This window comes from Urocitellus parryii, chromosome 6, assembly GCF_045843805.1.
Source record: "Urocitellus parryii isolate mUroPar1 chromosome 6, mUroPar1.hap1, whole genome shotgun sequence".
Taxonomy (NCBI): Eukaryota; Metazoa; Chordata; class Mammalia; order Rodentia; family Sciuridae; genus Urocitellus; species Urocitellus parryii.
This window is the reverse complement of record NC_135536.1, coordinates 37,032,371-37,050,331: the sequence shown is the minus strand read 5'-3', so window position 1 is coordinate 37,050,331 and position 17,961 is coordinate 37,032,371. Positions and strand designations below refer to the sequence as shown.

Genomic DNA, 17,961 nt, shown 5'->3' with positions numbered 1-17,961 from the left:
CCGCCGCCGCCGGGGAGCCGCGGCACATGCTAGTCCCGGCTCCGGCAGGGCCCGGGCGCTGAGCGCTGCAGCAGCGACCGAGCCCGCTCCAGTCAGAGGCGGCTGCGCGAGCGCTCCTCCCCCCGCCTCGGAGCGCCGGGTCTCCCGCCCCGCCCGGAGAAGTGCTGAACTGAGCTTGCGCGCTGCGCTGCCGAGCCGCGTGAGACCCCGCGCGCGCTCGCGCCGACCCCTCCTGCGGGCTACCTAGTGAGAGGCCCAGAGCACGTCGCTTGGTGTTTGGGGTATCTCCCGGGCCGAGGACAGCATTCCTGCTCTCCGTACCACCTACTCACTGGGCACCTAGGGCAGAACCCCCAATTTCTTTGTTCACGGGCCTGGGTACACCTCCTTGGGCCATTCTTGCAGAGGCCCCCCCCCCCCCCCCGGCAGCTCAGGACCCATTCAGCTCGTCCTTGCTGACCCTGGAGGGAACTCCAAACCAAGGGCGATTCTGGGAGAGGACCTGGCGGGATCTGGGGGACTTCGTCCCTATTCCCTGCTTGCCCGCCCAGGCTCGGGGATCCCCGTAGCGTCCTTGGCACATCCCTTGGGTTGTGAGGCTCGGAGTAGCACCTGGGAGTTTCCGAACCACCTCCTCCCAGCTGGCAGCTCTGCAGACACCTCCACCCTCAAGCGTCACACTCAAGTCCTGTAGACCAGGAGGAGGGCTGAGGGGATGCGGAGATCTAGCCTGCCCAGGACCTCTGCTCTGTGCTCAGCTCCATACTTAAGCACCCGGCACAGAAATGAACACGCTGATTCAGAGCAACTCGATCATATGCATTTTATTTGCACCTCATTTGCAAGTTGTTAATTTCCAGCCCTGCTCCTTCCACTCCAGGTTCCTTCCCCCCCACCCCCCACCCCATCTACCTTCAAATTCCCGGGATAGGGTGGGGAGTGGTGGTGGGGAATACTTGTTGGTCTTTGTCAAGGTAGACACAGCCTTCTCAGGTTCACAGTGTTTTCCCGGCAAGCCTTATCCACACCACAGCAACAGTGGGAATCCTCATCAGACCACATCTTGACAGCAGGCAAGGCTGGACCTTATCACAGGGCCGAAGAGATTTTGCGTGATGAGCAATAAGATGGGCAGAGGTGGGAAAGGTCAGCAGAAGAATGCTAGAATGGCCCCCAGGAGCTGGAACTAACCTCTGCCCTAGTGGGCTGCCTTCTGTTCCTCAGAGGCGGGATGGGGTTCCTCCTCCAACTACCACTGTCTCCCCACTGATATAACTAGCGTCCTCCGAACACAAGAAAGACACGATGCCTGCACACTCCTCAGGCTTGCCTAATCTGGGGAACAGCAGAACAAGGAAGGGAGTTAAAATCAAACAGGCCAGGCCTCCTTCACCTGGCCCACAGGAAATGAAATTTGCTTAAAGAAGAATTACCAGTTGATTTTTCAGAAAGAGTGTACAAGCTTTCTGCTTATTAAATAGGGTTACCATTTCATAATAATTAAAATTATAATTACCATTATGATTTAGTATAAATGTAACAACTATACTCTGAAAAAACCGTTACACATTATATTTAAATAATAGACATTCTGTTTCTTAGAGAGCTCAGAATACCAAAATCCAAAGTTATATTGATTAAATGGTGAGTAATTATTTCACACTTCAAAATAATTTGTTTCACATATAGACATAAATAGTGGTTTAAAATGATTCCATTTATAAGGTCTTCAGGACTTTTTCAAGTCTATTTTTGTCCCTTAAAATCTAGTTTGCTTTGTAAGAATGTGCTAATTCTCATTGTTTGTATGAGTGATCTCATAGTTAGGAAACACTTAAACTGCTGTAGAATACTCTTGAGGTGGGTAGAGTAAGTAACTCAAACCTAGAAGGCTTGGATTGTGGTTCTCTGAGCTAACTGTACATTGCAATCATTTGGGAGGCAAAACAAAACAATGACAACAACAAATAAATGAAGAAAGAAAAAAGATTTATAGGCACCACCATGGATCAATTAAAGAAGAATCTCTGGGCAATAGGCCTGAGCCACTTAAATTTAAAAAACTCCCTAAGCCAGGGCTGTCTATAATCCCAGCAACTTTGGAGGCTGAAGTGAGAGGATCACAAGTTGGAGACTAGTTTGGGCATTGTAGTGAAACCCTGCCTCAAAATAAATGGGCTGGGGGGTGTAGTTCAGTGGTAAAGTGCCCCTAGATTCAATTCCCAGTATGGGAAATATATATATATATATCAGATTCAATATATATCCAAGATTGAGATGCATAGGGCTAGATCATTCATTGGGGCTCTACAACGATAATACTGACTTATTAATGGGTTGTGAACTAGGTCTGCAGCTCATGCCTGATATCAGAATGGCTTTGGAAGAACTTGAGGGATTCTGGGATGTTTAGACCAGTAAAGAGGTAGGTATTGCTGGCATTTGTCCTTGAGGGGTCAAACTGGAGATGCTAAAGACAAGAGTGCTCAGAAGCCAGAAGGTGGAGAAAGGCAGGTCACTTAATAAAGGGAACCCAACAAAGGTGTCTGAATACTTCAGCCGGCCCACTAGGGAAGAGGAGTTTGAGCCTTAGTAAAGCTCTTCATTTCTTTTATTTGGATTGTGGGATCACCAACCTGAGCTTTGGAAATGTGACTTTTTATTCAAGAAGAACTACAATAGTCACAGTTTTGATTTTGGTTTCTAGTCTCCATGAATGCCCAGGGGTAGAGGTAGATAGTAAAGAGGAGGACCTGTCCTAGAGCTCCACTCTGCTGAAACCCTAATGCCTCTGCTTTTTTTTTTTTTTTTTTTTTTTTTTTGCAGTGGAAACAGCAGCCTTGTTGGCCAGACCACTGCAAGAGTAGAGTTTATGAACTTGAGAAGTTTGGGAGGCAGAGGAGGGGATGCCCGTGTTCCTTATGGGAGTGAGGTGGTAAGCTATGGGCTGTGACAGAACTTTTTTGGGACAGAACTTTTCATCTTTATCCCTCCTAGTCCTCTCTGACAGCTTACCTTCTGATATGCAAGAATTCTTTCATGCTGTCCTCTCTTTCCTTGTCTTTCCACAACTGCAGGAAAAAGGGAAATCTGTTTATGGTAAGAGGAAACTGAGGGGCAGTGAGGGAAAGAAACTGTCTTCCCATGTCAGTGGAGAGGAAGGATGGAGAGATGCCCCCTTTCATTTCCAGTTCCTTCTTGGCTCCCAACTCCCCACTGCCCTTCTCTGTTTCATTCTTTTCAGGAGTTAGGGAGGCATCTTGCTGGGTCTCACCAGTTCTCATCAACTTCAGAAGACATGAAACAGTGTGAGTAGAGTCAGAATTACTACAGCTCAGGAAAGGAGTGTGTGAGACTCTGGTCTGGGGAAGGTGGCTGGTATAAAGAGGGAATACAGAAAAGCCTAGTAAGGAGGTATGGAAATGGGTGATAGCTCAGGATTCAGGTACTGGGTTTCCCTATCCAAAAAGATGAATGCCCTTCCAGGGGTCCCAGGGAGATGCAGGGCTCCCCTTCCTCACCACACCGCTGAAATTGGTCCTGATGAGTCCAGGTGCCAGGCAATTCACTCTAATATTCTTTGGGGCCAGCTCTAAGGCCAGGTTCTTGGTAAGGCCCAACAAGGCTGTTTTACTAACATTATAAGGACCCAGGCCCTGGGGAGAGAGGAGAACAGGTTGGTCTCTTAGTTTCCAGGTCATTCTTGGTTCTCATTTGACATCAAGGGCAGCAGTTAATGAGGCATCTTTTGTAAAGGAGGGTGGGAGGAAACCATCTTGTTTCTACCTCTAGGTTAGAGTTCAGGAGGCAAGTCATTTATTTTGTGGGAAGGGGTGTGGTGGTATGATTCTGAAAGGGGACACATACTTTAGGGGAACTGGAGTAATGGAAAGACTTGGGATGGAGAGTGGGAGGAATGTGGCAGACAAAGGGGTTCTTACAGGAAATGGAGTGAAAGCTCCTATGGAAGCCACAATCACCACTGAGCCACTTCTGGAAAAAAAAAGAAAACTGACATCTTCCTGGCAGAAACCACTGCCCTCTGCCTGTGGAGGGCCCCATCTCACCCAGGCTCCCTCTCACTCATGGTACCCTCGCTTCTCCATCTCTGGCACCACTGCCTTTGTCATCAGGGCTGTAGCCTTCACATTAACATCCAGAACCTGAAGTGGAAAGAAGGGGAGATGGCATGAGAAGGACATGGAGGAGCAGATGATGAGCAGGCACAGTGGGCACCTGGCTCTGCTGGTTAGAGCTGGTAGAGACTTCAGGGATCATTTACCTGGACCTGACAAGGGAAGAACCCTGGGCTTAGGGGGAGGTCCTTCTCACCAGCTCATTCAGCTATGTTCAAGTGTGGAAGAATGGAGAGAGTTAATCCTTTCTAACTAGCCAAGTGTCATTTGGCTCAGAATGAGTGAAAACTCTCCAGGCTGCTTTGGATTTGAGCTGGATTTTCTATGTTTCTTCAAAGTAGGGAGAGTCTGGAATTCGATTGCCTCCTGAACCTGCCTTAGAGTGGGCAGCACAAGGTAGTTTTAGCACTCTTCTGGCTTCTGGGTGCAGGGAATGGATTGCTCTTGGCCCTCCAAGATGGACTGTCTGGCTGGTCATTTATCAGAAAGTGGGATCATGAGGAAGTACATTTTGGGGAAGCACAGGCTGCAATCAAAACAACCCACATCCCAAATTTAAAGCAAATGTATTATGATCTTGCTTACAGTGTTCTAAACACTCCTGGGACATTTCTCTCCTATGCCCCCAAGCCAGTTTCTTATTCTGAAAATTTTCAATCTTATAAAAAGTTGAAATAGAAGTGTAGTGAATATCCAGCTGTCCCTCGCCTGATTCACCCATTGTTCACATCTTGCTCCATTTCCCTTTTCTATGTATCCATAGTTTTTTAAAAAAATGAACCAATGAAGGTAAGCTACAGACATGATAATGCTCTATCCCTAGATACTTTAACAACATTGCTAAAGAATAAGAAGATTCTTTTGCACAACCACAATTCATTATCATACTTGAGAAATTTAACAATAATACATTTCATTTATTGCATTGCCCATAATAAACTTTTCCCAAATGTCCCCCAAATTTCTTTCTTAAAAAATTTCAGAGTATAGGGGCTGGGGTTGTGGCTCAGTGGTAAAGAGCTTGCCTTGCATGCATGAGGCACTGGGTTCAATCCTCAGCACCACATAAAATAAATAAATAAATAAAAGATTTTTTTAAAAATTAAGAGTATAATTAAGGATCAATCATTGCATTTAGGTTTGATGCACCATTATATTAAAAATATATAAACTAAAAAGAAAGATTATGTGATTAAAAGCTGATTTTCATATGGTCTCTATTTAGACTTCATGAAAGATGTTTCTTTAAAGAATATCAACATCAGGATCTGGCTCACTGAGGAACATTTTCGCACTTTGGTCTTTATGTGCGTGCAAAGTTGATAAATTATAATATTTTAGTTTCTTATACTTTACTGTTGAGAAATTATATCTGAGTAAAAAAACAAAACCAGAGGAGATCATAAGAATTTTAGCATTTCAAATCATGTGGGAATGTTTGTCTTAGTAAATTAAGATAAATATTTTAATTAAAGTTTTATAATTAAAGGATGTAGGTGTGTAAAATATGAGCATGATGCAATCATACATGTTCACATGAAAACAAATATTCTAGCACTTGGATTTAGAAATCTGGATCTCAGATTTTCTTAATACTGCAATTAAGAAGAAAAAACAATGGCTGGGACTATGGCTCAGCGGAAGTGCACTTGCCTAGCATGTGGGAGGCACTGGATTCAATTCTCAGCACCTCGTGTAAGTAAATAAAATAAAGATCTACCAACAACTAAGGGACAAAATATTAAATAAAGAAGAAAAAACAAAACAAAAAAACTCCAAATCTTTCCCTGTTATAAAACAGCAGAAACTCTGGTCATTTCACCAGAATAGGTATTTCATTTAACTAACAGCTATTAACGTTTTTCAACTAATGAAAAAGCATTCTTTTTTGGCAGCTGAAAAGAGATGGGTGGGTGTGTAAGTTGTTGGCCTTTTAGCTGCCTTGTCTCTGCTGGAAATAAACCAGGAAGAAGGGCGTGGCTAAGTATGCTTGGAGAGAGAGCTGGGGAAGGGAAAGAGAAGGTTGCTAGCACAGAGCAAATGGAAGAAGATAAAACTGAGATGAGCTGGGAGTGTGGCTTAGTGGTAGAACCCTTGCCTTGCCATAAGGGCCACAGGACTCAAAAACAAAACAACAACAACCCAAAAGCCTCAAAGCAGAAATGGAAAAGAATAACAGTATAGAGGAAGCCGCCCCCTTATTTGCCCTTTACAAGGTGCATGCCAGGTGTGTAGCACATCACATTTATGTGACACTTGACAAAGGCATCTAAAAACAGACCAAGTTTGTGCTAAATGTTTTTTGACTGACCCCTGCTGCTTTATGCGCTCTCACCTTGTCCCACACTTCCTCAGTGGCATCCATCAGGCTTCCAAAGAAAGGGTTGACAGCAGCATTGGAGACCAGAATATCAATACCCCCATGAAGTTTCACAGCCTAGGGAGTGAAGGAAGGTCTGGTCAGGGCTGCAGGTTAGTAAGGGAAGTGAATTTACCAATGTTGATAAGAAATTTCTTCTTAGAACAGTTGTCAAAATGATCTCTTTTTTAGAAATATTATTTTTTAGATGTTGGTGGGCCTTTATTCTATTCATTATTTATATGTGGTGCTGAGAATTGAACCCAGTGCCTTACATGTGCTAGGCAAGTGCTCTACCACTGAGGCACAGCCCCAGTCCTCAAAATGATCTCTTTTCCTTGAAACATTTTCTCTCCAAAGTTACCCTAAGCTCTGCTGTTAACCAGTTAAGGTTGTCTTATTTCTTTTACAGTGTTTCCAGCCTGTCTGTTCTCTTCTAAAAGTGTCCATAACCCTTTACTCTAGCCTTTATACTTTCGCTTTGGGAGCTCTTTCATTCTCGACCCTCACCTCAAAATCTGTTTCTATACCCTTCCATTTCACAGTAAACTCTAGCCCCATTTCCCCCAGTGCTTGCTGTCCATTCTCCTTGAATGAGCTGCCATTATCTCAGAGTAAAGCTGTCCACACTTACCTGAATGGAGAAACTGTTTAAATAGCTTTCCCATGGAAAGTTACCACTGCAGGGGCCTTTGATCATCTAGCCCAGTGTCCTCTGGTGGAGGTATAACTCCATATGTAACTGAGATCCAGGGAAGTTAATTTTTAAATATCATATTAAGGTAGGAGAGAAGAAATAGAAAAGAAAGGTAGAAAGGAGACCAAAGGAAGGACAAGAAAAATATAACTTTAATCTGGAAGCCATACTTTTCCTCTTAGACCTGTCACTTCTCACGTCATTTCTCTCCCAGGCCTGTCACTCCCAAATTTCTGGGAATCTGTAAGCATTAGACTTACTGTAAATTCACCCATTTATAAAAATTACCTTATGCACTGTTAATTAGCACATGTAATAAACAGATAAAACAAAGAGAGATACGATATTTTAAGAAACCTGTAACCTAGGGTACTTTCCAATGTTCTCTACTGATCAGAAAATGGAGACCATGTCAGCCTAAGGATTCTGAAATTGTGAGACCACCATAAACTATCTTGTAATCACTAGACTGATATCATTCTCACATGCCCATCTCTCACAAAGAAGAGCCCAAGAATCCCAAAAGCATCTCTCACTCCCAAAATGCCCACATTCTCCCTGGAATGTACACGCATGACTTTCCTATATAAATCTCTGTGCTTCTAACTGACATGTCCTTAAATTCATATCTGCAACATTTGTCAAGAACCCCACTGCCCAGAGTTGAGGACCCCTCTCTGGGAACTCCTGAGACTTCTTCAAGTGACTGTATAACTCAGTAATGACACATTAGGATCAGCTAAGAACAGGAGGCCAGATCATTCCATGTTTAGGAAAGGTAAAGGGATTTGATTTGCTCAGGGGACAAAACTAGTTGGTGGTGGCAGAACTGAGACCTGTCTCCTATTTTATAGCACAAAGCTAATTTATAAGAGCCCTCTGAAAGTGACTTGAGATTATGAAACCGGCTGCCCAGGAGAGTTAGGATGGGTTTAAACCAGCCTGGGTTTAAAGGAGCTCCTCACTCAACTTTGATGCCATTTCTCTCTCATCTTTCTGGACTGGAGACATGGGAAATTCAAGGTAGAAATTTGAGATTTAAACTGGGAAAGCCAAGAAAGGGAGATATCTTCTTAATAAGTGGTAAGTAGGTGGAGAGGCAAGTGCTAGAGTAACAAATGGCTAAGGAGAACCTGCCAACAAGGGTTTTCAATACTGAGCTACCCTGAAACCAGACTTTGCATTTGCTCAGTACTGACAATTTTGATGCCTTGGGCAAGTAGCACTAAATGGGCCCTCAATCAACTTTGTGCCTCAGATTTGGCACACGAGGGGTGTTATTAACAATGTACACCATCTGCTAGTTTCTCCTTTTAACTAATTATTCTTGCTAACTAGGTGCTAAGCTTAGTTGTTTCTTTGCTGCTAAAGGAGTGCCTGAGCTGTCAACATGGAGATTTAACAAAATTTAAAGTCACATAATCTTTTAAAACCAGTACCAATACTTTCTTGTATTCTCTAAATTTGGGTGCTGTGGCTTGAAGCCCCAGTCACCTGCCTCAACTCTTGTGTATGGACCTGTGAGAAGGAAAGCACAGATGTTGCTAAGTGATGCGTGTGTGTGCTGTGCTTTGTGTGTGCCTGTCTGGGGTGGTGAGAGGATGGTAGATTGCACTAGAATCACTCTGCTGTGCATCCTGTCTTCCTCCCGTTCCAGGCCTGTCAACACAGAGAGGGGGAGAAGGCTGGGTTTTGATTGAACAATGACAGAAACAGCAAAGATGAATGAGGACGTTACCTATGACCATCGGGTTGTCTTCTAAGTCTTGCTCTACATTGTGTGATCACTATTATAAAGTGGCTAGGAATTGTCTGTATTTTGACAGGTATTTTTCTTTTTAGAAAAAGTATAATCAAGCAGAGAAGCTACTATTAATCTGGTGTCTGCTCACTGGCACACCATTGAAGAGCTTTGCGGTGTAATTAGGAGGCCACCAGTAGTAACCATCCTCAGGGCAGCAGCTTTTCTCATCACATGGTAACAGCTGGCAACAGGCAGAACACATCTCAAATTGCTGACAATTATCCTATCATTCTCTATCCTGACAATATCCATGCAAACTCCCAGAAAGTTGGTTTTGATTTTTCTCTCCTATTTCTTATTTCTTGACATGTGTTTGGGAAAATATTGTTTGGTTCCACTAAAGTTCTCTTGGGTGATCCACCACCACTAATGTCCTTGGCTCAGGGTCTTCTCTATTTATTCCTCCCACCACTGTCAGATTATCCTTCCTCAATAATCATTTTTATCTTGCTTAAAGCCTCACATGGTTTCTTATTTCCTACACTGACATCTAAACCCCTTTGGGAATCTGTACTCCTGAGCCTGTGCTCTCTGCTGTGTACTGACAGTGTTCCCCATCCCTTTCATTCCCTTCTTGGCTGTCTGCTCATTTTTGCAGGGTCATCTGGCACCCCATCCCTGCTCTGTCTACTCCCACTCATTTATCAAGGTCTAGCTCAAGCCCCACTTCTGGGCCAGGGCTGAAGGATTTGTTAAGTGGACCTGATGGGTGCCAGAGGATGTATTCCCAACAGGACTTTGACATTAAAATATTATATTGTAAAAACAAACAAACAAAATTCTTAAATTGTGTGAGGCCCTGGGTTCGAACCCTGATACTTCAAAACAAAACAACAAAGAAACAAACAAACACCCCCCTCTCCCCAACTATATACATTTCAAATGGTTGCTCATTAATGGCCCAGTCTCCTCTACCCTCAGTATCAAGGCCCCAGTGTTAGGCTCTGTCCAGTAGTCTATGCCCAGCAAGGTGACCTTCTTAGATTCACATTTGACCCTTTGCAAAGCATTTGAGCATTTGCCAAACTGTTCCTTAAAAATGGAATTACCTTGTTCTGTGTACCATACTACTGTCTACTATTGTTTAAGGTTCTCCGTTTCCAAGAAAATCACCCAAATTATGTCTGTTAACCTTCCAGTCTGTTAGTATAATCCTGTACCTTCCCGTAGGTTCTCTCATTCACTCTGTGAAATAAAGCATGTGCCCCAAGGCTTGAGGGGAGAGGAGCCTGATGGTCCATATTTTCTTGTGCAGCTGGAAGGCTGGCATCAAGTACCAACCCTGTCTTTGGCTTAGCACTTTCTTTGAGACTAAAGTCCATATGGATACCTAAAGCCTGGCCCTATGCCAATGAGGAAGTGCTGATAGTTCATAGGCAGCCAAAAAAGGAAGTCAGGGTTGAATCAAAACTCTTTCTCTACTGGCTGTGGAAACTTGGGAAGTGGCTCCACCTATCTGAATCAGTCTCTGTAAACAGGAGGAACAGTTCTTCCCTTGAGTGGGTTGTTGTCAGGTTGTAAGGTTTTGAACACAGTAAATGGTACATAGTAGACAGCTGAAACATGGTAGGCTGCCTCTGATGAGTTCCCAGAGACTCTATAAATTGGAGAACAGGGGATTATTTATTAGTTCATGGGTGAGAACATTTATTTTGTGATTATATTTATATTGACCCTTCTCATCTGTACCATTACATTGAAAAGTACTAGGTAATGAGGCTGAATGGATTTTTGGGGGAGTACCCAAGAAATGAGGCAGAGTTGAAGCATTAGAGTAGTTTTTGGATTCTCTGGGATGGGATGGTTCTCAGACTTCAGGATATAGACATAGCAGAAAGGCACACAATAAAATGTGTTAGTGGACCAGTACAGGCATATGAAATGCATGTTATGTTAACAGCACTATATTGGATCTCACCAATACTAGCTAGGAAAACACAAATGGAGGCTCAGCCTGGCTTCCTTCTGCCATCTCCTGGCTTGGTGCCCATATCCCTGCTGCTCACCATAGCCACCAACCGCTCCCGGTCCTCGGCCTTCCCCACATGGCACACGGTGCCAGTCACGCTCAGCCCCTCCCCCTGCAGCATGTTCACGGCCTTGTCCACGTTCTGCTGCTTCCGGCTGCTGATAACCACATGGGCCCCATCCTGGGCCAGGCGCCGGGCAACGGCTAGGCCAATCCTGTGGGCAGAAAGAGACAAAGACTGTTCAGGCCTGTACAGGGGAGGAAGCTGAAAGGATGGGCTCTGCTTGGGTTTGGATTCCAGATCTCTCTTTATATGACTTGGTGCTTCTTTTTTGGGGGGTACCAGGGATTGAACTTAGGGGCACTCCATCACTGAGCCACATCACCTATTTTGTATTTTATTTAGAGACAGGGTCTCACTGAGTTGCTTAGGTCCTCACTTAGTTGCTGAGGCTGAGGATGACTTTGAACTCACGATCCTCCTGCCTCAGCCTCCCGAGCTGCTGGGATTACAGGTGTGGGCCACCGTGCTTGGCCCTTGGTGTTTCTATTTGGTGTAACATAGGCCTAATGGCACTGTCAATACCATGCAGGTGGACATGCTTAGCTCGTTTTATTATGATTTTGTCCCTCAGCCTTGGTTCCCAGGAACAGCCTTAGTTCCTGCCCCACCCTGCTGACAGGCCTCATACCCAGTGCAGACTGAGGGGAGAGAAATAAGCTGGTGTGCTGCTGCAGCAGCTGTGTCTGTGCTTTGAGGGTCTTACTGGAGAGCTACCCTATCCTCCAAAATCTCCTTTACTAGAGGCATCTTTTTTTTGGGGGGGGGCGGTACTGGGGATTTAACTCAGGGGCACTTAACCACTGAGCCACATCCCCAGCCCTATTTTGTATTTTATTTAGAGACAGGGTCTCTAAATAAAATACAAAATATTTAGTTGCTTAGGGCCTCACTAAGTTGCTGAGGCTGGCTTTGAACTTGCTATCCTCCTGCCTCAGCCTCCCCAGCCTCTGAGATTACAGGTGGGATTACAGGGACATGCCACCACACTGGGCCAACTACATCATTCTTAAACATTCTATCCTTAGTTATGTTTTGGGGTACATGAGGAATGATGGCTAAAAATTTAAATATTTAAATGTAGGCCTGGGAAGCAAGGGTTACACATTTTACAATTGCCAGCCATTAGTGTTTCACATACATCTGTATTTCAGATTCTTGAGGAGTTGGCATCTAGCAAAGTCTTGTGGGATAAAGAAACAGGATGGATAAGAGTAGTGGGTAAGAAGACAGAGGCTATAGGTAGGGTGGGCCAAAATGTACTGACCTTAACAATAATCTGGAGACATGGCTCTATGTCCCATCTGGGTAAGGGGTGGGGGTGCTCTGGGAGACTTGTCAGATGCCCAAATGGGTATCTGGAACATTTTCATGGTGGACGGAAACAGTGAAATAGTTTTGAAATCTGAACTCTTGTGTTTCTGGTCTTCCCATGTTCTAGGTGGAGCTGTTAATTGGGCAGCCCAGAGCACTGCGGGTCTGGATCGATGGGACAACAGCGAGTCTTGTGCCAGAGGCAGCAGTGGAGGGGCCCGTGGAGGGGCCAGGGTCAGGGGATTCAGAAGGACTTCAGGATGAACACGTGGTCTTCCCCCACCCTCCCGGCAGGGCTTTGGACACGTGGGAGGCCTGAGGAGAAGGGACTGCTAAGAGGCCAGTACCTGCTCCAGGCAGCTAAGGCCTCAGAGAATCCTGCCCCGGCACTCACCCTTCGGTGGAAGCCGTTACGAGGGCCACCTTATTCTCAAGCGGGTTCCGGCGGGTCACCCCCGAGCTGACCATCCTCACAAATTTCCAAACTCGACCAAAGCCGCCTAGCAGTAGTCCTGCCTTCTGCATGGCCCAGGTCTGCACGGCTGGTTTCACTCTGCTCTGGGAGGTGACTGCTCAGTAGGACAAGGGGCAGGAGGCCGGACGCGCCGCCTCCCGCTCGCCTACTCCCTCCTCCTGCCTGCCAGAGCCTGCTCGGTGGGGACTCCCGCCACCCAGGAGCGGCCCGGGCCGCGGGCGCCCCCTGCCGGCGCACGGCCGCCGCGTCCTGCAGTCTCCTATTCTCTGCCCCCTTGCTCTTCCCAGGCCCAGCGGGGAAAGTGCTTTCAGTGCTTTTCCATTAGGACTTACCCCGCTGCGAGGAACCCGTCGCCTTCCCCACGCTCCATCCTCTCCTTTCACGTCTTTATTTATTTATTTATTTATTTATTTATTTATTTATTTATTTATTTATTTATTTATTTATTTATTTATTTACAGGGAGCGTTGGGGTAAAGGGGGAGATGAGGTTTGGGGTTGATTTCTTTTTCTTTCCCAAAGCCTCAAAATGGAATTCCTCCTTCAAGAAAGTCTGGGTTTATGTAGGCAACAGCCCAGAGGAGGGCAAATGCTTTGAGATCAGCTGTGGAGATGATGCCTGTGGTCCCCCAGGGAGTTGAGCCCAGGAGACAAACGCGATAGGAGTCTTGGCTCTGTCCAAGAGGACTTTCCATTTTACAGAGAATAAGTGGTAACAAGGATGCTAGAGGGTCCCCCAACCAGTGGTAGAAGTACAGAGAGCTCAAGTGTGCTCAAGATCTCCATGGACTATGTCCCCAGGTCTTAGCCTCCATCCTAGTTCAATAAATATTTGCTGAATACAAAGGCACGTTATGAACTGTAAACTGCTAAACACATCGTAACTATTGCCACCACATAGTAATTATTATTGCTGCCACAGACCAAACTCTTCATCTGCAAACAAGGATGTGGAGTAGATGATGAATAAAGTCCTCACCAGCTATAAATTCTATGTTCAAGACTTCAGCCTCCATTTCTGCCAAGTGGGTTGAAATGATCTCCCTCCTGGGTTTCTGAGAGAATTAATAAATCTGAGTGGCTTATGGTACACTACAGAAAGGCCCCAACAGACCCCAGTGCAAGTGTGTGAGTCAGTTCAACCCAGTGACTTCCAAATGCCAGGCTGAGAAGTAGTGCTGGTCCATGGCAATATTTTCAGTAGTCTGAGTCAAAATGAGAAAAATAAAGACAATTTAGTGAGCTTGATAAAGCTAAACATATTTAACTTAACAGTTAGTCCTTTATTCTGGAATGTGCTTTTGCTCTTTCTTTTTTCCTTTCGATTAGTCTTTTCTCTCAGAAAAGATGATGAAAACAGATGGATAGACTTAGTAAAGTGTTGTTAGTTTGTGCAACCAACAGTTTGTCAACCTTATGTCAGTCCCTACAATTAGAGGGAAGATAATCCTAATTTGTGAAGTCCAGTTATGGGGATCACTTTGTAATAGGATTCACACTTGCTAAAGGCTCATTTAGTACATTTGTAGGTCAGCTGAGTGTCTCAAGAAAGGGTTTCAGCGTTCAAAAGGGGGCGTATGGATAGCAGGTGATTTAAGAGGCCTGCACTGGATTTATGGTGTATTTCTCGACCGAGAAGTTACAATTGTGGTACTCAGCATATCCGGATGAGATAAGAGAGCTTAAGTCTAATTTTCCCCATGTTGGGGGGAAAACTGACTCTCTGACTGGCGCCCCTCAGTCTGAGCCTCATGAATTATTGACAGAGGCTGGATAGTGCCACACTCCTTTTCCCCTTCACTCTTAGGAGCTAATGCACTGTGGGAACCCTTCCCAGCTCTGTACCTGAGTGTGGGGCTGCAGGAGGATGCACAGGACTGCAGCAATTCTCGGGGCTTGGCTCAAAGCAACAGGCCTGCAGGCAGACCTGATCCTCTTTACCTTCCTCCCTGGAGGTGGATGGTCAGATCCAGGGGGTGAGGGTGGGGCCTGGGGTGGAGGAGGTAGACCAGGTTCAAAGAGCAAAGAATTCTGGGAAAAAAGAATTCTGTGAAAAAAGAATTCTGGCCTGGTTGCTCCCTGAGCATTACCTGGCCACTTCTTATCTGGGCATCATTGATTTTTTTTGGCTTCTAACGCTATTTCTTTTGGAAGAGCACAGGGGACATTAGGGAGAGGATCTGTGAACCAAGAAGGATAGAAAGAAGGAAAGAAATGTGGGTCTCTAAATTCTGCTCAACAAGTTTGGTTTGTTGAGATGGGGATTGGGGGGAAAATATGCACATGTAGGAGTATCTCTTTGAAATGGGAACTTTATTTTTTATTTTTTGGTACCAGAGATTGGTACCCAGGGGTGCTTAACCACTAAGCCACATCCCCAGCCCTTTTTTGAATTTTATTTAGAGACAGGGTCTCACTGAGTTGCTTAGCGCCTCACTGTTGCTGAGGCTGGCCTTGAACTCATGATCCTCCTGTCTGAGTCTCTAAGCCTCTGGGATTACAGGTTATGCCACTCTGCCTGGCTTTCCTATGCTTCTTTACCTGCTTCCCCCATAGTTTTTGGTATTGTTTATTCTTTTAAACATTTCCTATACATGTACATGCATTTTTTCCCCTCTAAAAAATCTTTCTCATGAATGATTTTTTTTAGTTGTCAATGGACTTTTATTTATTTATATACAGTGCTGAGAATTGAACTCAGTGCCTCACATATGCCAAGCAAGCACTACCACTGAGTTACAACCCCAGCCCCCATGAATGATTTTTAAGAGGAAAAATATACATAATATGTTATTCTTCAAATTGCTTGCTTCTCTTCTTTCTTCCGTTCCTCCCCCTTCTTTTCTTTCACATCTTAAAATATATTCTTGGAATGTTTGAGTGGTACATAATAGATTTACTTCCTTCTTTCTGCCCTTTAAAAAATAGCTGTACCGTTTCCATTATGTGAAATAGCCAGTATCCTACTGATGAAAATTTCAATGGCTTACACTGTTCCTATTTCAAACAATTCTACAATGTACAACTTTGAATATGTTTATATTTTATGTTTGGTATAAATACACTTGTACCCTGGGTCAAATGTTTTTAGGTACTGGGGATTGAACCCAGGATGCTTTGCTACTGATCTGGGTTCCCAGCCCTTTTATTTTTCATTTTGAGACAGAGTCTCACTAAATTTCTGAGGCTGACCTTGAACTTACCATCCTCTCTATCAGGTTCTTAGATCTCAGGGATTATAGGTGAGTGCTACCATGGCCAACTTGGGTCAAATGTTTTAAATCCATAGCTATGGTCAAATTAACTTCAAAAGGATTTAATCAGTTTTTATAGATCTGTTTTTCTAGAGTGAATTTACTCTGCTACCTTACCCACATACACATAGTATACATTATGGTTTAAACTTTGGTTGTGGCTAAAGTTTAGCAATAAAGGGTAATATACCCCGGGCTCTGTGGCTGGGAACCTATAAGGATTGGTGGCCCCTGTGGAACTGCAGTGTACAGGCAGGCTTGAGGCATAATTGTTTCACCCATCTTTGTCATTGAGAATGCTGGCCCAGCATTGACAGATATTTGGATTTTGAAACAGAACCTTGAAATCTGGATGTTAATAGAAAATATTTGGTTTTTAAATGTTGATAATTTACTTAAAAAAACAAAAAGCAAAAACCAAAATTGAACGAATCTGTAGGTTCCAGAGACTGACACAGCCTCTGCCTATTTAAATGTGATGGGTTATTAATTTTGTGAGATATTGCTCTATCAAGAATTCTGTAGCTCTGTTGTATAGCTTATTCAATGTCTGGGTTTTCAATTTTCAATTGCCCTGTATTTAGGCAGTTATTAATGAACACCATTTAGAAACCAGCCATCCAGTCTTTGCACAGGTCCTCTTCAGGATCTCCATGCAGCGGCAGGGAGAAAGTTTTTATAAAACAGACATGGGTTTCTCGTTCCCCACATGCTGTAGATTGCTTTTGTTATCTGTATTTGGGAGTGGGGTGGTCTCTTGCAGTTTTCCAGTTTATTTTCAAGAGGCAGCTTGCTTTATTTTGGGCCTCAGTGCTCTCTGCTGCTGCTGGTCACTTCTGGGAACTCCCGGATTATGGTCCTTAAGTGGTTTCCACATAGATACTGAGATACAGGCTTGAGGATGGGGATGAGATGGGATAGCCACACCTGCCCAGTTGTCTTCTTTATTCCTCACAATACAAGAAATTCACTGAAGATTTTGGGGCAGAATAAATTGTAATGTAGAGGGAAATATCCCTCTACCTCAATAGGTTGCCTGATATAACTTCCCACTAGGTCTCTTGCGGGCACAACCAAATTCCTTGCCTCTTTTATTTTATTTTTTTTAAATTGTGAAAATGACCTCAGAGGTAGTACCTGTGGCAGACATGAAGATTTATGGTCTGATTACAGCCGTTAACTCCTTCAGGTCTTTTTCTTTTCTTTCTTTCTTTCTTTTTTTTGTTCTAGGGACTGAAGCCAGGGACACTTTACCTCTGTGCTACATCCCCAGCCCTTTTTATTTTTATTTTGAGACAGGGTCTCAGGATCTCATTGAGTTGCTAAGACTGGCCTGGAACTTGTGATCCTCCTGTCTTAGCCTCTGGAGTGACTGGGTTTATAGGCTTGCGCCACAATGCCTGGCTCTGCTTCAGTTTTTGAAGGGAAGTCATGCTTTTCTCAGGGTGGCCCCAGCAAGTCACTGAGCTGGATAGTTACAGGGACCTTGCCATTTCTGCCTACCACAGGGCTCCTCTGAAGGTTGTCTTTGCTTTGGAGACCCCAGGGGGAGGCTGGTGTTTGCCAGAGGTGCATACTGCATCTAATACTTCTCTTTTTAATCCTATCTTCTCTTTTTCTTTCACAGGTGTTATCCCAAATAGACCCTTTGGAATCCTACTTCCAACCACGTGTCAGCTTTGCTGGGGACTGGTCTCCTTATGTCAGGAGTTTTACAGTGTAAAACCCCATTCCTAGCACATGGGGTGTCCAGCACATCTTTCCCCCTAAACTTTTCTTTCAGAACTTCAGGGTACTCTGAGCAATAATTCCCCGTCACTACAGTTCCTGCCAGTTTGAGTTATTCAATGAGGGGCTTTAGTAGAAATTGGCAGGGTGGGCTTTGGCAGGCTA

General features: G+C 44.5%; 1 protein-coding gene across 1 annotated transcript; it reads right to left on the bottom strand.

Annotated features, from left to right (window-relative positions):
- Positions 1-809: 809 nt before the first annotated feature.
- LOC113194764 (dehydrogenase/reductase SDR family member 4) lies at positions 810-12,962 on the bottom strand. The gene is made up of 9 exons (XM_026405999.2): positions 12,735-12,962; positions 11,003-11,180; positions 6,472-6,573; positions 4,093-4,163; positions 3,942-3,993; positions 3,522-3,656; positions 3,016-3,071; positions 1,192-1,335; positions 810-1,085 (listed from the first exon to the last, which is right to left on the bottom strand). The coding sequence occupies exons 1-8, from the start codon at positions 12,863-12,865 to the stop codon at positions 1,221-1,223; spliced, it is 840 nt and encodes a 279-aa protein (XP_026261784.2). The 5' UTR covers positions 12,866-12,962; the 3' UTR covers positions 810-1,085; positions 1,192-1,220.
- Between the last annotated feature and the right edge of the window lie 4,999 nt (positions 12,963-17,961).

Bases quoted from the DNA above. Each gene is read 5' to 3' on its own strand.
- LOC113194764 (XM_026405999.2), bottom strand. From the start codon at position 12,865: ATGCAGAAGGCAGGACTACTGCTAGGCGGCTTTGGTCGAGTTTGGAAA. The intron at 4,164-6,471 runs GTGAGAGCGCAT...TTTCCACTTCAG, and splicing joins CTGAGGAAGTGTGGGACAAG to GTTCTGGATGTTAATGTGAA. The intron at 1,336-3,015 runs GTAAGCTGTCAG...GCTGTTCCCCAG, and splicing joins GAATTCTTGCATATCAGAAG to ATTAGGCAAGCCTGAGGAGT.